General features: G+C 58.9%; 2 protein-coding genes and 1 long non-coding RNA gene across 5 annotated transcripts; 1 reads left to right on the top strand and 2 right to left on the bottom strand.

Moving 5' to 3' along the window:
- The first annotated feature begins 200 nt into the window (after nt 1-200).
- Nucleotides 201-9912, top strand: Homer3 (homer scaffold protein 3). 3 transcript variants are annotated; one of them, XM_013147525.3, is made up of 10 exons: nt 201-408; nt 2214-2293; nt 2420-2536; nt 2714-2845; nt 4097-4204; nt 4386-4507; nt 4850-5006; nt 5370-5471; nt 5552-5638; nt 6206-9912. In XM_013147525.3, the coding sequence occupies exons 1-10, from the start codon at nt 213-215 to the stop codon at nt 6395-6397; spliced, it is 1293 nt and encodes a 430-aa protein (XP_013002979.2). In that variant the 5' UTR covers nt 201-212; the 3' UTR covers nt 6398-9912. The 3 variants fall into 3 exon arrangements, with proteins under 3 accessions (XP_013002979.2, XP_003465248.1, XP_023418827.1); XM_003465200.4 differs by having other exon boundaries at nt 272-408; nt 2380-2536; XM_023563059.2 differs by lacking the exon at nt 201-408 and adding an exon at nt 609-1106 and having other exon boundaries at nt 2380-2536.
- On the bottom strand, nt 2928-4495 carry LOC134470961 (uncharacterized). The gene is made up of 2 exons (XR_010040250.1): nt 4300-4495; nt 2928-3252 (listed from the first exon to the last, which is right to left on the bottom strand). It is a non-coding gene; the product is annotated as an uncharacterized LOC134470961 (long non-coding RNA).
- Ddx49 (DEAD-box helicase 49) lies at nt 7007-13527 on the bottom strand. The gene is made up of 13 exons (XM_003465107.4): nt 13299-13527; nt 12506-12629; nt 12015-12100; nt 11793-11914; nt 11413-11600; nt 11180-11320; nt 10288-10363; nt 9629-9705; nt 9436-9533; nt 8826-8900; nt 7579-7667; nt 7409-7480; nt 7007-7331 (listed from the first exon to the last, which is right to left on the bottom strand). Exons 1-13 carry the CDS (start codon nt 13411-13413, stop codon nt 7161-7163), a joined length of 1434 nt encoding a protein of 477 aa, XP_003465155.1. The 5' UTR covers nt 13414-13527; the 3' UTR covers nt 7007-7160.
- Between the last annotated feature and the right edge of the window lie 120 nt (nt 13528-13647).

Genomic DNA, 13647 nt, shown 5'->3' with positions numbered 1-13647 from the left:
CCACCTGCCCTGAGAGGTCATCACTTTGTCCCCAGCCTGTGCGGGGTGGGGAGGACCTGACCCTCGCAGGGTCCCTGTCACCATTCCAGGCAAGGAGGGAGCGAGGGCGGGGTGGTGACCCTAGGGGTCAGGGCCGGGCCTGCCAGGGCGTGCGCGTGTCCAGCTGTGTGTGTCCATCTGCTTCCTGTGTGGCTGGGCTCCGGGTCGCTGTCATGGGACGTCACCCTGTGGCTCCTCCCCTCCCCCTCCCCTCCCCCCGCGGCCGGCCGGCAGGGGGCGCGTGGCGGCGCTCGGGCCGGGAGGCGGGGCGGCAGCGCGTCGGGACCGTCGCCGCGATGGGACCGGAGGCGGCAGCGGCAGCGGCGCAGACAAAGGCGCGGGGAGCCGCTGGGCCGCACGGAGCGCAGGGTGAGCGCGCGGGCAGGCGGGCGGGGCCGGGGACCCCAAAGTTCGGCGCTCGCCGCGGTAGGGCCCCGAGCCCCGGAGCGCGTGCTGGCCGCACGTTCCAGACCCGGAGGGGGTGAAGGTGCCGGGGGGAGGTCCCCGCGTTCCGGGCCGGGGTGCGGGGTGGCCGAGGGGGAAGCAGGTCCCCGAAGTTGCGGGTGGTTAAGGGAGTCGGGGCCGAGATCTCCAAAGTTCCGCGGGCGAAGGAAGGGGGTCCCCGGAGTTCCATGCTGGGGCGCGGAGGGGGAACCCCGATGTCCCGGGCGGCGGCGCGGGCTCCTGGAACTTGCCAAGTCTGGCGGCTCGCGCTGAAATTGGGGCGCGCGGAGCCCGCGGTCGAGGAGGGGGCGAAGCCCGCGTAGATCCCGGGCCCCTGGCTGGGACGCCGGGGAGGAGGCCTCGCCGCCGGCCCCGGCTCGGGCCCGAGGGGTCCTGGACATTCGGGGCGTCTTCTCCCAGCCCCACGCCCTCTCGGGCGCGTGACTCGCGGAGTCGGTAACTTTCCCGGCGCCGCCGCCATAGTCCCGGCAGGAGCGACTTGGCCAGAAGGACCTGGGTTCTGGGGATCCCCGCGTCCCCAACCCCAGCCAGGCCCAGGACCTTCCCTATCCCGGGCTCAGGCTCCAGACTCTGGGACCCGGACAACAGCTGCCCAGGACAAGGTGGGGACCCTCCAGCCCCATGCGGCCTGTCGGGAGCCCCCACCCCATTCTTCCAAGCCCTTCCTGGGTCTTTTGCGGGTACCCTGGGTGCAGTTGGGGACACAGAGGTCGCATCAGGAAGTGTAGAAGCAGCTTTGCTGGCATCTTGGGCTGGTGGCTTTGCAGCACCCCCGGCAGTAGGAGGTGGGGAACTAACTGTTTTCCTAATTTCCTGTTTTCCCGTGCTTGCCGCGGCCACCCTTGATGGACCGGCAGCTGCATCACCTCTCTTTATTTATTTGTTTAGAGACAGGGTCTCACTCTGCAGTTCGGTGCACTTCGTAGCCCAGGCTGATCTCAAACTCACAGCGATCCTCCTGCCTCAGCCTCCCTGAGTGTTGGGATGACAGGCGTGTGCCATCACACCCCACCTGCATTACCTCTCTTTAATCTTTTGGTTTAATTTTTTGAACTGGGATCTCTGTCCACAGCTAGACTTGAACTCCAGGGCTCAATCGATCATCGTGCCTCGACGTCCCCAGGGATTGCTTGTGTTTTTTTTTTTTTTTTTTTTTTTTTTTTTTTTTTTTTTGGTACAGGGAATCGAACTCAAGACCTCGAGCTTGCCAGGCGAACCTTTAAGCCCCTGAGCTAAATCCCTGACCCAATCACTTGTCTTTTTAGGTGGGCTGGGGGTTTGCCTGAGGGTTTGGATTGTAATTCCAAGGTGCAGTTCTGCCCAAGGGTGGGTGCTCAGGGGTCTCTGTGGGTACAGTGAGTGGGCGCTGGTCTCCTCGCAGGCATTTGGCAATGCCAGGCTTTTATTATGATGATGATGATGATGATGTTGATGATGTTGGTTTTCTGGGGCTAGGGATGCACAGGGTGGTTAAGGGGGGCACACCCAGCCCTATGTAGCCCAGTTCTAGTGTGAGGCTCCAGTGGCTCCACTTGGGAGTGCAATGGGGGCTCCCTCCAGTCAGAGAAGGATGGGGTCACCTTGCTGAGTGACTTACACTGATTGTCTTTCTGACTGAAGCCCTGGGGACAGTGCAGCTGGCTGGATGGGACCTGCCTGGCCCCTCAGCCCAGCCTGGGGACACACTCACAGAGACACTCTCTCCCCAGGGCCCACACTGGCCACTCTCGTCACCCTCGGGTCCCCCTGGGAGCCTGTCCAGCCTGGGCTGATCAATGTCCACAGCCAGGTGAGCTCTCAGTGGGTCTTTCCCCACATGGTGCCTCCTTGTATCCCGGGATAGGGGTGGTTTCCCCTGACATCCTGTCCCCGCAGGGAGCAGCCGATCTTCAGCACTCGGGCACACGTGTTCCAGATCGATCCAGCCACCAAGAGGAACTGGATCCCTGCAGGCAAGCACGCACTCACCGTCTCCTACTTCTACGATGCCACCCGCAACGTCTACCGCATCATCAGCATTGGGGGCACCAAGGTCAGGCCAGGTCTGGGGTGGGGGGCCCTGGTGACCAAGGAACCTCGAGTGTTAATATGCTCCTCAAGTGACCGTAGCAGGGGCCCCTGAGGCCCTAATGCAAGGCCCTGTTCTGTCACCGGGAACGTGTTCAGCACACTTGGGGCTGCTGACCTTGAATTTTGCCCTCTCCCTCAGGCCATCATCAACAGTACTGTCACTCCCAACATGACCTTCACCAAAACCTCACAGAAGTTCGGGCAGTGGGCGGACAGCCGTGCCAACACAGTCTACGGCCTAGGTTTTGCTTCTGAGCAACATCTGACCCAGGTGGGGCCTGGAAGGGAGGGGGTGGGGCTGGGACCCGGATGGGCATGGGACTTGGATGAGCCAGGAGCCCTTGCTACTCTGCTTCTGTCAGCCACTTGGGTTTCTGTCACCCCCACTCCCCACCGTCTGCTGCCTACTTCCATATGGCCTGAGCCTGTAAGGGGTGGCACACGCCTGTTAATCCTGGTGCTTCAGCAGGCTGAGGCAGGAGGATCAAGGCCACTTTGGGCAGCTTAACAAGACGTTGTCTCCAAATAAAATGTATATAAAGAGCTGGTTAGGGAAGCATTTCAGTTGTGAACACTTGCCTTGTATGTGTGTGTGTCTGTTCCTGTCCCTGGGTTCCATCTCCAGGAGGGGAGGGGAGTCTGTATCCATTGTTTCTTTGGATGATTCGTGCTTCCATTCTGCAAAGATTTTGTCCTCCGTTTAACTCTAGAAGTTTTATAATTTTCCTTTCAACGCTAGATCTTGAATTAATTTCTGTGGGTGGTACAAGGTAGGATTTGAGGTTTTTTTGTTTGTTTGTTTAAGCACAGCATGAGTACTGAGTTGTTTGGGGGCTGTTTTTGTTTGTTTGCTTGTTTTGTGGCGCTGGGGATTGAACCAATTTTTTTTTTTTTTTTTTTTTGTGGTACTACCGGGGAACAAACTCACGACCTCATGCTTGCCAGGCAGGTGGTTATGCCACTGAGCTAAATCCCCAGCCCCCCATGGGGTTGTTTTAAAAAGATTGTTTTCCTGCAGTGATTTACCTTGCCTTTGTGTGAATCAAGTGGTATATGCCTGTTAAGATTTTGTTTTTGGTTTTGTTGTTCTTTTTGTGGTACTAGGGATTGAAGCCAAAGCTTTTGCACCGACCTACACTTCAAGCCTCCCTTTTAAAATTTTTTTATTTGAGACAGAGTCTCACCAACTTGCTCAGGCTATAGTGGAACTTGGGACTCTCCTGTCTCAGCCTCCCAGAGTGCTGGAGTTATGGGTGTGCACCACTAGGCCCTGGCTGTGCCTCTTTGTATTTAAGGCCACCTCTGTGACTGTCCCAGCTGCCTAAAGGACACCTGTACTCATGCTGCCCGTGGGACATCCTTGTCTAAACCTTTTCCCCCTTCTGGTTTCTGACTTCCAAGAATGTACATTGTTCCCAGAGTCCCTTCCGAGCTAACATGGCAGGGTCTGGGCCAAGGACTGGTGGAGGCTGAGAGGGGGCTACAGGGTTTGTTGACTGCTTGCTGCCCTCTGTACATGCAGTTTGCTGAGAAGTTCCAGGAGGTCAAAGAGGCAGCTCGGTTGGCCCGGGAGAAATCTCAGGATGGAGGGGAGTTTACCAGCCCGGCCCTGGGACTCCTGTCCCACCAGGTCAGCACCCTGATGTCGGGGACACCGGGCTGATGTCGGGACTGACAGGTGGCTGAAATGACAGCCTTGAGGGACGCCCTCCAGCCCCAACCTACCGGAGTTACGACCCTGGTGAGCTCCGCCCAGACCGCGTGGGGACCTTCTAAGGTGTGCCCCCACGGGATGCTGCTCCCATCCACAGGTGCCCCCGAGCCCGCTGGTCAGCGCCAACGGCCCTGGCGAGGAGAAGCTGTTCCGCAGCCAGAGCGCCGACGCCCCTGGCCCCACGGAGCGCGAGCGGCTCAAGAAGATGCTGTCCGAGGGGTGAGGGGCGCCCAGCCTCTGCGCTGACTCTGGTCTGCCTCTAGCAGGGGTGGCCCCGCCCACCACAGTATTGCCCCGCCCCTTCCTCAACCCGACCGCTCCAGCCCAGGCACCACCTAGCTTCGCGCTGCCCCGCCCACAGCACGACATGGGCCCGCCCCCGGCGCTGCCCCACCCACAGTACGACATAGCCTACCCTCCAGCGTTGTCCCGCCTACAGAAGGCATGGGCCCGCCCCCCGGCGCTGCCCCGCCCACATCACGGGTTAGCCCCCGCCCTCTCCGCGTTGCCCCGCCCCCACTATTTCTGCACCTGAAGGCGGGGTGTTTGGCCTTCCCCTAGCTCGGTGGGCGAAGTGCAGTGGGAGGCGGAGTTCTTCGCACTGCAGGACAGCAACAATAAACTGGCGGACGCTCTGCGTGAGGCCAACGCTGCAGCCACCCAGTGGAGGCATCAGGTGGAGGCCCAGCGTGCGGAGGCTGAGAGGCTGCGGCAGCGGGTGAGGGCGCTCTTCACAGACCTCTGGCAGTGGTGCCCATGGAGCTGGGGCTGTGCAGCCCCACCTTCCTCTCGGTCGGGTCCCTTCCCGAACTCTGGGATCCCTTATGAGGGTTATCGTGCTCTGATGCTCTAGCCAGCTGCTGTGCACGCTTCACATCCCACCCCTCTGGGAGGCTGGGCAGGAGGATCACAAGTTTGAGCCCAATCTGGGAACCTGGAAACCCTTATTGGGGGGGAGGGGGAAGCTGGAGTTACTGGTCAGTGGAGAAAAATTACTTTGAGCTGCCCCATAACGGAGTGAGGGCGCGGTGTGGGCCGCGTGCCTGCGGGCTGGATTGGGCTGAGCGTCCTGTGGGTGCAGGTGGCAGAGCTAGAAGCACAGGTGGCTGCAGAGCCGGCCGTGGAAGAGGCGCCTGGTCAGTCGCTGGAGAAGCTGGAGGCGCTGGTGAGGACCAAGGACCAGGTGAGCCGGGTGTGGCCGGATTCTGCCTGCCCTTGCCACAGGACCACACGGGACCCCCCCAAGCAACTCTTCTGCCATAGGAGATCCAGACGCTGAAGAATCAAACTGGGGGACCCCGAGAGGCCTCAGACGCTGCGGAACGTGAGGAGACTGAGCAGAAGGTGCAGGTGGGTGTGGGCAGAGGGTATGAGATAGGAGAGGGGACCTGCCACCCCACCCTTTTGCCATCATTGTAAGTGGTATCAGAGCTGAGCCAGCCCGATATTCTGGGAGGCTGAGGCAGAAGGTTGGAAATATTGGCTGATCCTCCTGCCTGATCCTCTTGTGTGCTGGGATTACAAGTGTAGGTCAATACACGTGCCTGGCTGTCTTTTTATTTGAGGAATTAGCAAAACTATGCACTGGGGCTGGGTGTGGGGGTGTACACCTGTGATCCCAGCACATGTGCAAAGTCCCTGGGGTGGGAGGAAACCAGGGTTTAAGAAGCTGCAGGGAGGGGGCTGGGGATTTAGCTCAGCGGCATAAGCGCCTGCCTTGCAAGCGGGCAGTCGTGAGTTTGATCCCTGGTATCGATAAAAAAACGAAAAAGACCCCCCCCCCCAAAAAAAAAAAAGAAGCTGCAGGAAGGCTGGGTGAGCAAGGGGGCTGCTGCAGCAGTGAGCAGAGGCTGGGGCTGTGTGGATGGCACTTGGGCACCAATGACCCTGAACCTGTGCCCGTCCCTTCCTCCCCAGGACCTGGAGGCCCGCAATGCAGAGCTGGAGCAACAGCTACAGGCAACAGAGCGCAGCTTGGAGGAGGCACGGCTGGAGCGGGAGCGGGCGAGGGCCGAAGTGGGTAGGGCAGCACAGCTGCTGGACGTGCGGCTCTTCGAGCTCAGTGAGCTTAGGGAAGGCCTGGCCAGGCTGGCCGAGGCTACACCCTGAGCCAGTGCCTGGGTCCCACGGGCCCTCAGGGCTGGTCCTGCAGGAGTTGGCCCTGCCGGGCATATATGCCAGGCTGAGGTAGTGGAGCTGGGCTCCAGTTTCACTGTGTAGACTCTAGGATCCTGGGGCACACACTGCGCCCACATTACATTTCTCAAGTCTGACTGTGTGTGTAGCGTGGGCACTGGAACCCTGCTGCCCCTGCGCCTGCCTCTGTGCTTCTGAGACACCATCTCACTGTGTAGTCCAGGCTGGCCTGGAACTCATGGAGATCCACCCGCCTCAGCCTCCCCAGTGGACCCTGTTCAGAGACTTCCTCAGCCTGATGTGAAGCCCAGGCTGTGGGTGTGCAGGGAAGCACCTAGAGTATAGCTGTGCTCACTGGTAGGGGTAAGGGCATTGCCACTGCCGCCTTCTAGCTGGCTTGGAGAACACAGTGGCTGCTGAGCTGTGTTCTGAGCAGGGAAACAGGCCCAGAGGAAAGGCTGTGCCCCAACGCCCAGTGGCTAGAGTGGCTGGCACTGCCATTCAGGCCAGTGGTATCTGTGAAGTTTCAGGCTTGTGATGGAGAGGGGGAGGGGTGTGTGCTAAAAATCACAGCCACAGCCAGCAGGTGGACAGACCCTTTATTAAGCAGCCTTGCCCAGGCAGTCTTCCTGGGCCCACACCATGCTCAGGGCCTGCTGTCCTTTGCACCTCCAACCAGTGTGTCTGTCCACAGTCCTGCCGAGGTGGGGTGCCATCTGCAGGGTGCCATGGGCACTCAGGCTGGGCCTGGGGCCGCCTTTGGAGTCTGGGGCAGCTGCCTGCCACGACCCGCCCTGCCGGCCTTCTGCTGCCGCTGCAGGGCCTGCCCCACCTTCTCCTTGAAGCGCCGGTTTTTCTGCTTGATCTTAGCCAGCTCTGCCCTTCTCTTGGCCTCCAGGTCGGGGTCCTGAGAGGCACGCAGGGTGCTGAGCGGGTGTCCGGGCCCAGGACCACACTGCCCACCCTGGCTGGCCCCACACTCACCCTCCCCTCCAGGATGAGCTGCTTCCGCTTGTTGATTTCCTTCTTCTCATCGAAGTGGGCGGCCTCCAATTTCTAGGATATGGGGGTGAGCTGTCACAGAAGGGTCCCCAGGGCCCGGGGGGAACATGCCGCCCTTGCACCCCCACACGGGTGCCCCTGCAGACACTCACAATCTCGCATTCCCTGCGGACCACGTTGACTTGCGTGAGGATCTGCAGCACCTCGGCTTCCTCCACTGGCAGCTCCTCCAGCTGCTTCTCTGGGGAGGGGGGCACATGGCAGAGACAGGCTCAGCTTTGTCCTGAGCTCCCGGAGAGAGGGGGTGCAGGGCTGGGGGTACCAACTGCTGGCCTTCTAGGTTTTGTCAGTACTGGGGATGGAACGGCCTTCAGGCTGTGCCCCATCCCCACCACTTTGTATGTTAGGACATGGTGTTGGTGAGTTGTCTGGGTCAAGTATGAGTTTGCAATCCTCCTGCCTCAGCCTCCCCAGTGCTGGGATCACAGGTGTGCACCCCCACACCCAGCCCCAGTGCATAGTTTTGCTAATTCCTCAAATAAAAAGACAGCCAGGCACGTGTATTGACCTACACTTGTAATCCCAGCACACAAGAGGATTAGGCAGGAGGATCACCCTGAGTTCAGCTTTATTACCTTGGGCTACATAGTGGGACCCTGCCTGAAAAAACAACCAACCTGCCCTGCGTATTGGGCTGAGAACCTGCCTGGGCTCTGTCTTGGGTTCTGCGTCTATGACTAAACCAGACACTGGCTGAAAATACTCAAAAAGAGCCCAACTGCACCCCTGTTGGACATAAAGGCTTCTCCTCTGGGAGCCACACCCCAGGTACCTCTGCCCTCGGCCATCTTCCCCCAGATGGCATCACAGCCAGCTTGCTGCATCGCACCGCCCCTGCCCTATCGCCAAGTCCTGATTGCAGAGTGACTGAGCCTATGGGCGGATGTGCCTGACACCTTCGAGACCACCACAATACTTCACAGGAAGAATTCCTGTTGCCAGACTTCAGTGTTCATGGGGGCATCTTGGAACACATTCCCTGAGGAACCCAGGGGCCAATTATTTGTTTCTTGGCACTGATGTTTTTAAAGCGAAAGCCAGGCACAGTGGTGTGGGTCTGCAGTCTCTGTTACTGGGGACGCTGAGGCAAAGGATTGCTTGAGCCTTGAAGTTAGAGGCCGACCGGAAGACACCACAAGATCCCTTCTTCCCAAGAAATAAACCAAGAAGCAGTGGTGCTTTCTGACATAGGCCATCTGCAGGGGCTAGTGTGTGGCTACCCTGCCCCAGTGGCTGCTGGCATGCAGTGGTCCTGGGCCTGCATGGGAGACATGGTCTCTGTGGGGAGCTCTGCTTTCCTAACTGGGCTCCGGGTGGCCCACGCTGACTGTACACTTACTGATCTGCTCCTCAATGGCGTGCACCAGGTGGATGTCGTACTGGGTCACCAGTGTGATGGCCTGGCCCTGTCGCCCTGAGGGGACATGAGGTCACATGGTGATTATGGGGCCTGGAGCTATGTGGAGGAAGGACCTGTAACAGGACAGTGGCTCTGTGCCCAGGGGGCTGTGGGGCCTGGTGTGGGATAGCTGTACCCACAGGTGTATGTGAGAAAGACAGAGATGGGGCTGCTTTCTCTTTACGGCTTGGCAGCCAGGGAGCACAGGCTAAGTGACATCAGACAGGAGCCAAGAGGCCTCGGCCTGGATCTCTACACCCATTTCTCTGCCCTGCACTTCTAGGACAGTCGCCAAGCCTATCACCCATCATGAGACGAGGCTTGGGATGGGGGCATGTGGCCGACCCATGACCCCAGCGTCAGGATGGAAGGCTGGGTTTGGCCTTTGGTGTTTTGAGGATACTGGGGTAGAACCCAGGACCTGTCTGCTAGGTGAGCATGCACCAACTCCCCTCTGCTCCTGAAGGAGTCCACTAACCCCCACTGGCCAGGGCGCCTGGTGTCATGGGCTGCATCCCACCCTAGCACCCCTGGACCCACACGGGCTCACCTGCTCGGGCAGTGCGGCCGACACGGTGGATGTAGATCTTAGGGAGCCCGGGGGTATTGTGGTTGATGACCACCTGCACCGTGGGTATGTCCAGGCCCCTGTAGGCAGAGACTGCTCAGTGGGGAAACTAGGCTGTGGCTCCCCGGGGTTGACTTGGCAGTGGCACAGGGGCTGCCTGACCAGTGCCACTCACCGAGAAGCTACATCTGTTGCAATCAGGATCCGGTAGATGCTGGACTTGAATTTGGCTAGGGCTGAGAAGCGTTCTTTCTGTGGGACCGAGAAGGCATCAGGGTCAGAGTGGTGGTGTCCTCAGGCCTTGTGTGTGTGTGGGGGGATCCAGGATCACAGGCTGTGCCCTGGAAGGGCATTCTTGTCCCCACTCCTCTCTTCTCCCCATTTCCTGGCCACCTGGGGATGGCTGCCCATAGACTGAGTCCTTTAAGTTGTGAGCCAAAATAAACCCCTCTTCCTCTACATTGTGGATGTTGGGTGTTTTGTCCTATCGCTGGAAAAGTAACCACCAAACCCGGGACAGTCCCCACCTTCCTGGTTTAAGCTTCACTAGGCTTCACTAGCTTCCTAGTGAAGCTGGGCCTGGAACCAGCCTGGACACTGCAGGACGGGAGACACACAGGGAGAAGGCTGTGCCCAGCAGGGATGCTGGAGACAAAAAGGACCCCTGCTGTGATCCCAGCACTCTTCGAGGCTGAGGCGGGAGGATCATACCTTCCAGCCCAGCCCGAGAGCCTGTCTCAAAGAACCAAAAGACCAAACCAAACCAGACAGGCCCAGACAGATGCAGGGGTCTGTACCAAGGCTCTAGGCCAGGAGCACCCGGGCGGCCCTCACCTGCTTCATCATGGAGTGTAGTGCCACAGTGGGGAAGTTGAACTTGCGTAACATCATACACAGGATCTGGCAGGTTCTAGAGGGACAGAGGTGATTGCTGACCTGTCCCTGCCACACCAAGCACAATGGCCCTGTGCAGCTTAGAAATGAGAAGGAGTACAGAACGCAGGAGCGTATGCCTCTAATCCCAGCATTCAGGAAGCTGAGGTGGAAACATCCTTGCGTGAGCCCAGCCTGAACTACATGATGATACACTGCCCCCAAAAATCCATACCAACGGCACCTGCCTGGCAAGCGCAAGGTCCTGAGTTTGACACCTGGCACCAAAAAGAACCCCACACCAAAACACAAGCAACAACACCAAAAATCCCAAATGAAAACCATGAGAAACTGCGTGGGGCTCTGGGAGCTCTGCTGTCCCCTCCCCAGACCTGAGGGACATAAGCCTCAGTCCTGGGGGTAGCGCCCTTGCTGAGCACGCACGTGGCCCAAGTTCCCCCTAGCACGCAGAATTCCCACATAAAACTGGTACCGGGCCAGGGTGGGTCCCAGTAGTAAGAGCTGTGCCCAGCATGCACGCAGTCCTGGGGTTCAATCCTCAGCATACCCCAGACCCCCCAGACTCCACCAAAAGCATACGCCTGAAAGCTGCTGGAGCCTGCCAGGCCGGAAGCCATCCTGCACCCAAGCTCTTCTCTCCTAGGAGCCTGGCTTCCTCTCTTCTACCTGACAGTCACCCTCCATGGCCGGAGCAGGGGGGCTGTGCGGGCCACCCTTGTGGTCTCTGCATGTGGCAGAGGCACAAAGGGTAGCCCATAGTGCATCATCACTACGCCCTGGAGGCCTAAGCAAGCCCAAGGGCACCCAAGTGGCGGCGTCACTCTGTGCTCACTTGCAAGTGTTGGTGAAGATGATGATGGACCAGTCCTCATGCTTGTCCTGGAAGCTCTGCACCAAATGCACCAGGTAGGCGTCTTTGACCTTCTCAGGGACCAGCAGATAGCGCTGGTCCAGCTGCTCCACAGTGCGGACACTGAGGAAGTTGGGGCAAGCCTCAGTTTCCCCTCTAATCACCAGAAGCCCCTAGCGTGCCCTGGCCCACTATGCTGTTGCCCAGGGACTCACGGGGCCTGCGCCTCCCAGAAGAAAGGCTGGTTGGTGGCCAGACCCTGCAGTTCCCGGAGCGTGTCTGTGAGCGTGGCACTGAAGAGCAGTGTCTGCCTCTGTGCGGGCACGGCTGCCAGGATAGTTTCCAGGTCTGCCGTGAAGTCGGTGCAGCCCTGCTCCAGTAGCCGGTCTGCCTCATCCATCACCTGAGGCGGGTGGGGGGTAGGGGTGGTAGAGCTGGGAGGCCAGAGCAAGGAGGCTCAAGGGTTGGGTTGGTCCCTGAACTGGCCTTGTTACTACTTCTAGCTCCTCCCTGGACAAACTGGGGGACCCATGGTTCCTGAATGAATGACGGGGTGCCCCAGGCCCCACCCCATGCCTCATGGCCGCTGACTGACCAGGAAACGGATCTTCTTGATGTGGAAAGTGTTTGAGCTTCGGAGGTGGTCAGCCAGGCGCCCCGGTGTGGCGATTACCACATGCGGTTTCCGGGAGAGCTCCAGGGCCTGGGCCACCATATCTGGGGTGAAGGGTGGGCGGAAAGTAGCTTGGCTGGGGTTGCTGAAGTCATGGGAGTCCCATGCCCAGGGCCTACCCTGGTCCCCAGCCCCTAGCCATACCCATGCCACCGACGATGATACAGTCTTTGAGGCCCAGCGGCTTCCCCAGCACCCGGAATTGCTCTGCGATCTGGTAAGCCAGCTCCCTGTGGGCGGGAGCAGGGTGCCAGTGCTGCGCCTGCTTGCTTCTGTCAGCTCCATCCCAGGGCTCCTTCCTGAGCCCCAGCTTCTCTTGTGTGCACCCTCAGGGTCAGAGCTAACCCTCCACCTGGCATCGAGGCCCTGCACAAGTCAGCAGCACTGTGCCAGGTCCTGGAGACCTCTGTGCTCCATGCCTTTCTGATGCTTTGATGCAGGTCCCTCTGCCTGGTTGTCTGGCCAGCATGCACCCTGACTGCTTTCCACTTATGCCACCTTGTTCAATTCTGCAGCGCCCCAAAGCGGCAGGGCCTGATTTTCCTTTCATGGGGAAAGTGTGGTTCAAAGAGCTCAAAGTGTTGGCCTGCGAGAACACAGGTTAACCCATTCCTGGGGGACAGTGCGAGGCTTACCTGGTGGGGGTTAGGACCAGGCAGAAGATACCATAGGGATCCTCTGACAACTTCTGCAAGATGGGCAGGACAAAAGCTGCCGTCTTGCCACTGCCTGTCTTGGCACAGCCCAAGCAATCCCGACCTGCACAGTGGGCAAAGCCATGTCAACACATGCCAGGCACAGACAGCTGGTCCCCTGAACACGATGTCCCATGCTGATGATCAATTGATTGATTGATGCTGGCGATCCAGCCAGCACTTCGTGTTCGGAGCTCTGCCACTAAGCCCCAGCCCACGACAGCTGCTCGGTACCCAGCCCCGTACAATGCCTTTCCTGTTCTGTTATTGATAGCTTTCCACTGGGGGCAACTCACAAATTCTAGTGAGGAGAGAGAGGCTGTTATCGTCCCCATTGATAAAAGGGGAAACCGAGGCTCAAAGGCTCGCCCAAGACACGCAACTGATGAGCAGCAGGTTCGAATGGAACTCACATCCAGCTGGCAGGCACAGTTCTGACAGCCCCCATTCCTATTTGTCAAGTGATCGGTTCTGTGGATTTTTCGCAGTGCTATTGCGAAACTTCCTCGAGCTGAGAATCTAAGAAAATTTCGGAGATGACATCACCTCCACGTGGCGAGTCAGCGGTGCAGAATAAATGCCATCAATGCCTGCTCGGCCTCAGGAGTCCGGGTTGGCCCGTGACACACGAGGGTGCCCCTAGCCTCCTGGGACCTGTCTGGGCAAAGGCTTCGAGGAGGAAAAGAAGGCGAAAAGAACAAGACGCTACAAGGTGAAATTGGGCCACACTCACCTTCCAGAATAGCTGGAATGCAGCCGAGCTGCACGGGTGTGGGCTGTTTCAAGCCGAGCTGCCGACATTGTTCCACCAGCCAGGATGATAGTCCAAGCTCCGCGAAGCCTCCCATCCTCGCCGGCACTTCTGAAAGCCTTAGGAGTAGTGCTTCCGGCGCGTATCTGTGGCGTTGTCGAACTAGTCCCCGTTTATTGGGTCCGCTTCTTGCGTGGTCCTACCCACTTCGTATTTCCCCGAATTCCACACTCTTAGGACCGAATGAAACTATAATTCCCGCAGTGCCTTGCGAGACGCGCTTGCGTCTTCCTCCCCCTTAGTGTCATATAATAGCCTCCCATTGGCTCAT

The sequence above is a fragment of the Cavia porcellus genome, unplaced genomic scaffold (genome assembly GCF_034190915.1).
Source record: "Cavia porcellus strain 051 isolate PalLab524CR breed Dunkin Hartley unplaced genomic scaffold, mCavPor4.1 scaffold_17, whole genome shotgun sequence".
NCBI lineage: Eukaryota > Metazoa > Chordata > Mammalia > Rodentia > Caviidae > Cavia > Cavia porcellus.
Note: the sequence above shows the minus strand (reverse complement) of the source record. Positions and strands in the feature narration are given on the sequence as shown.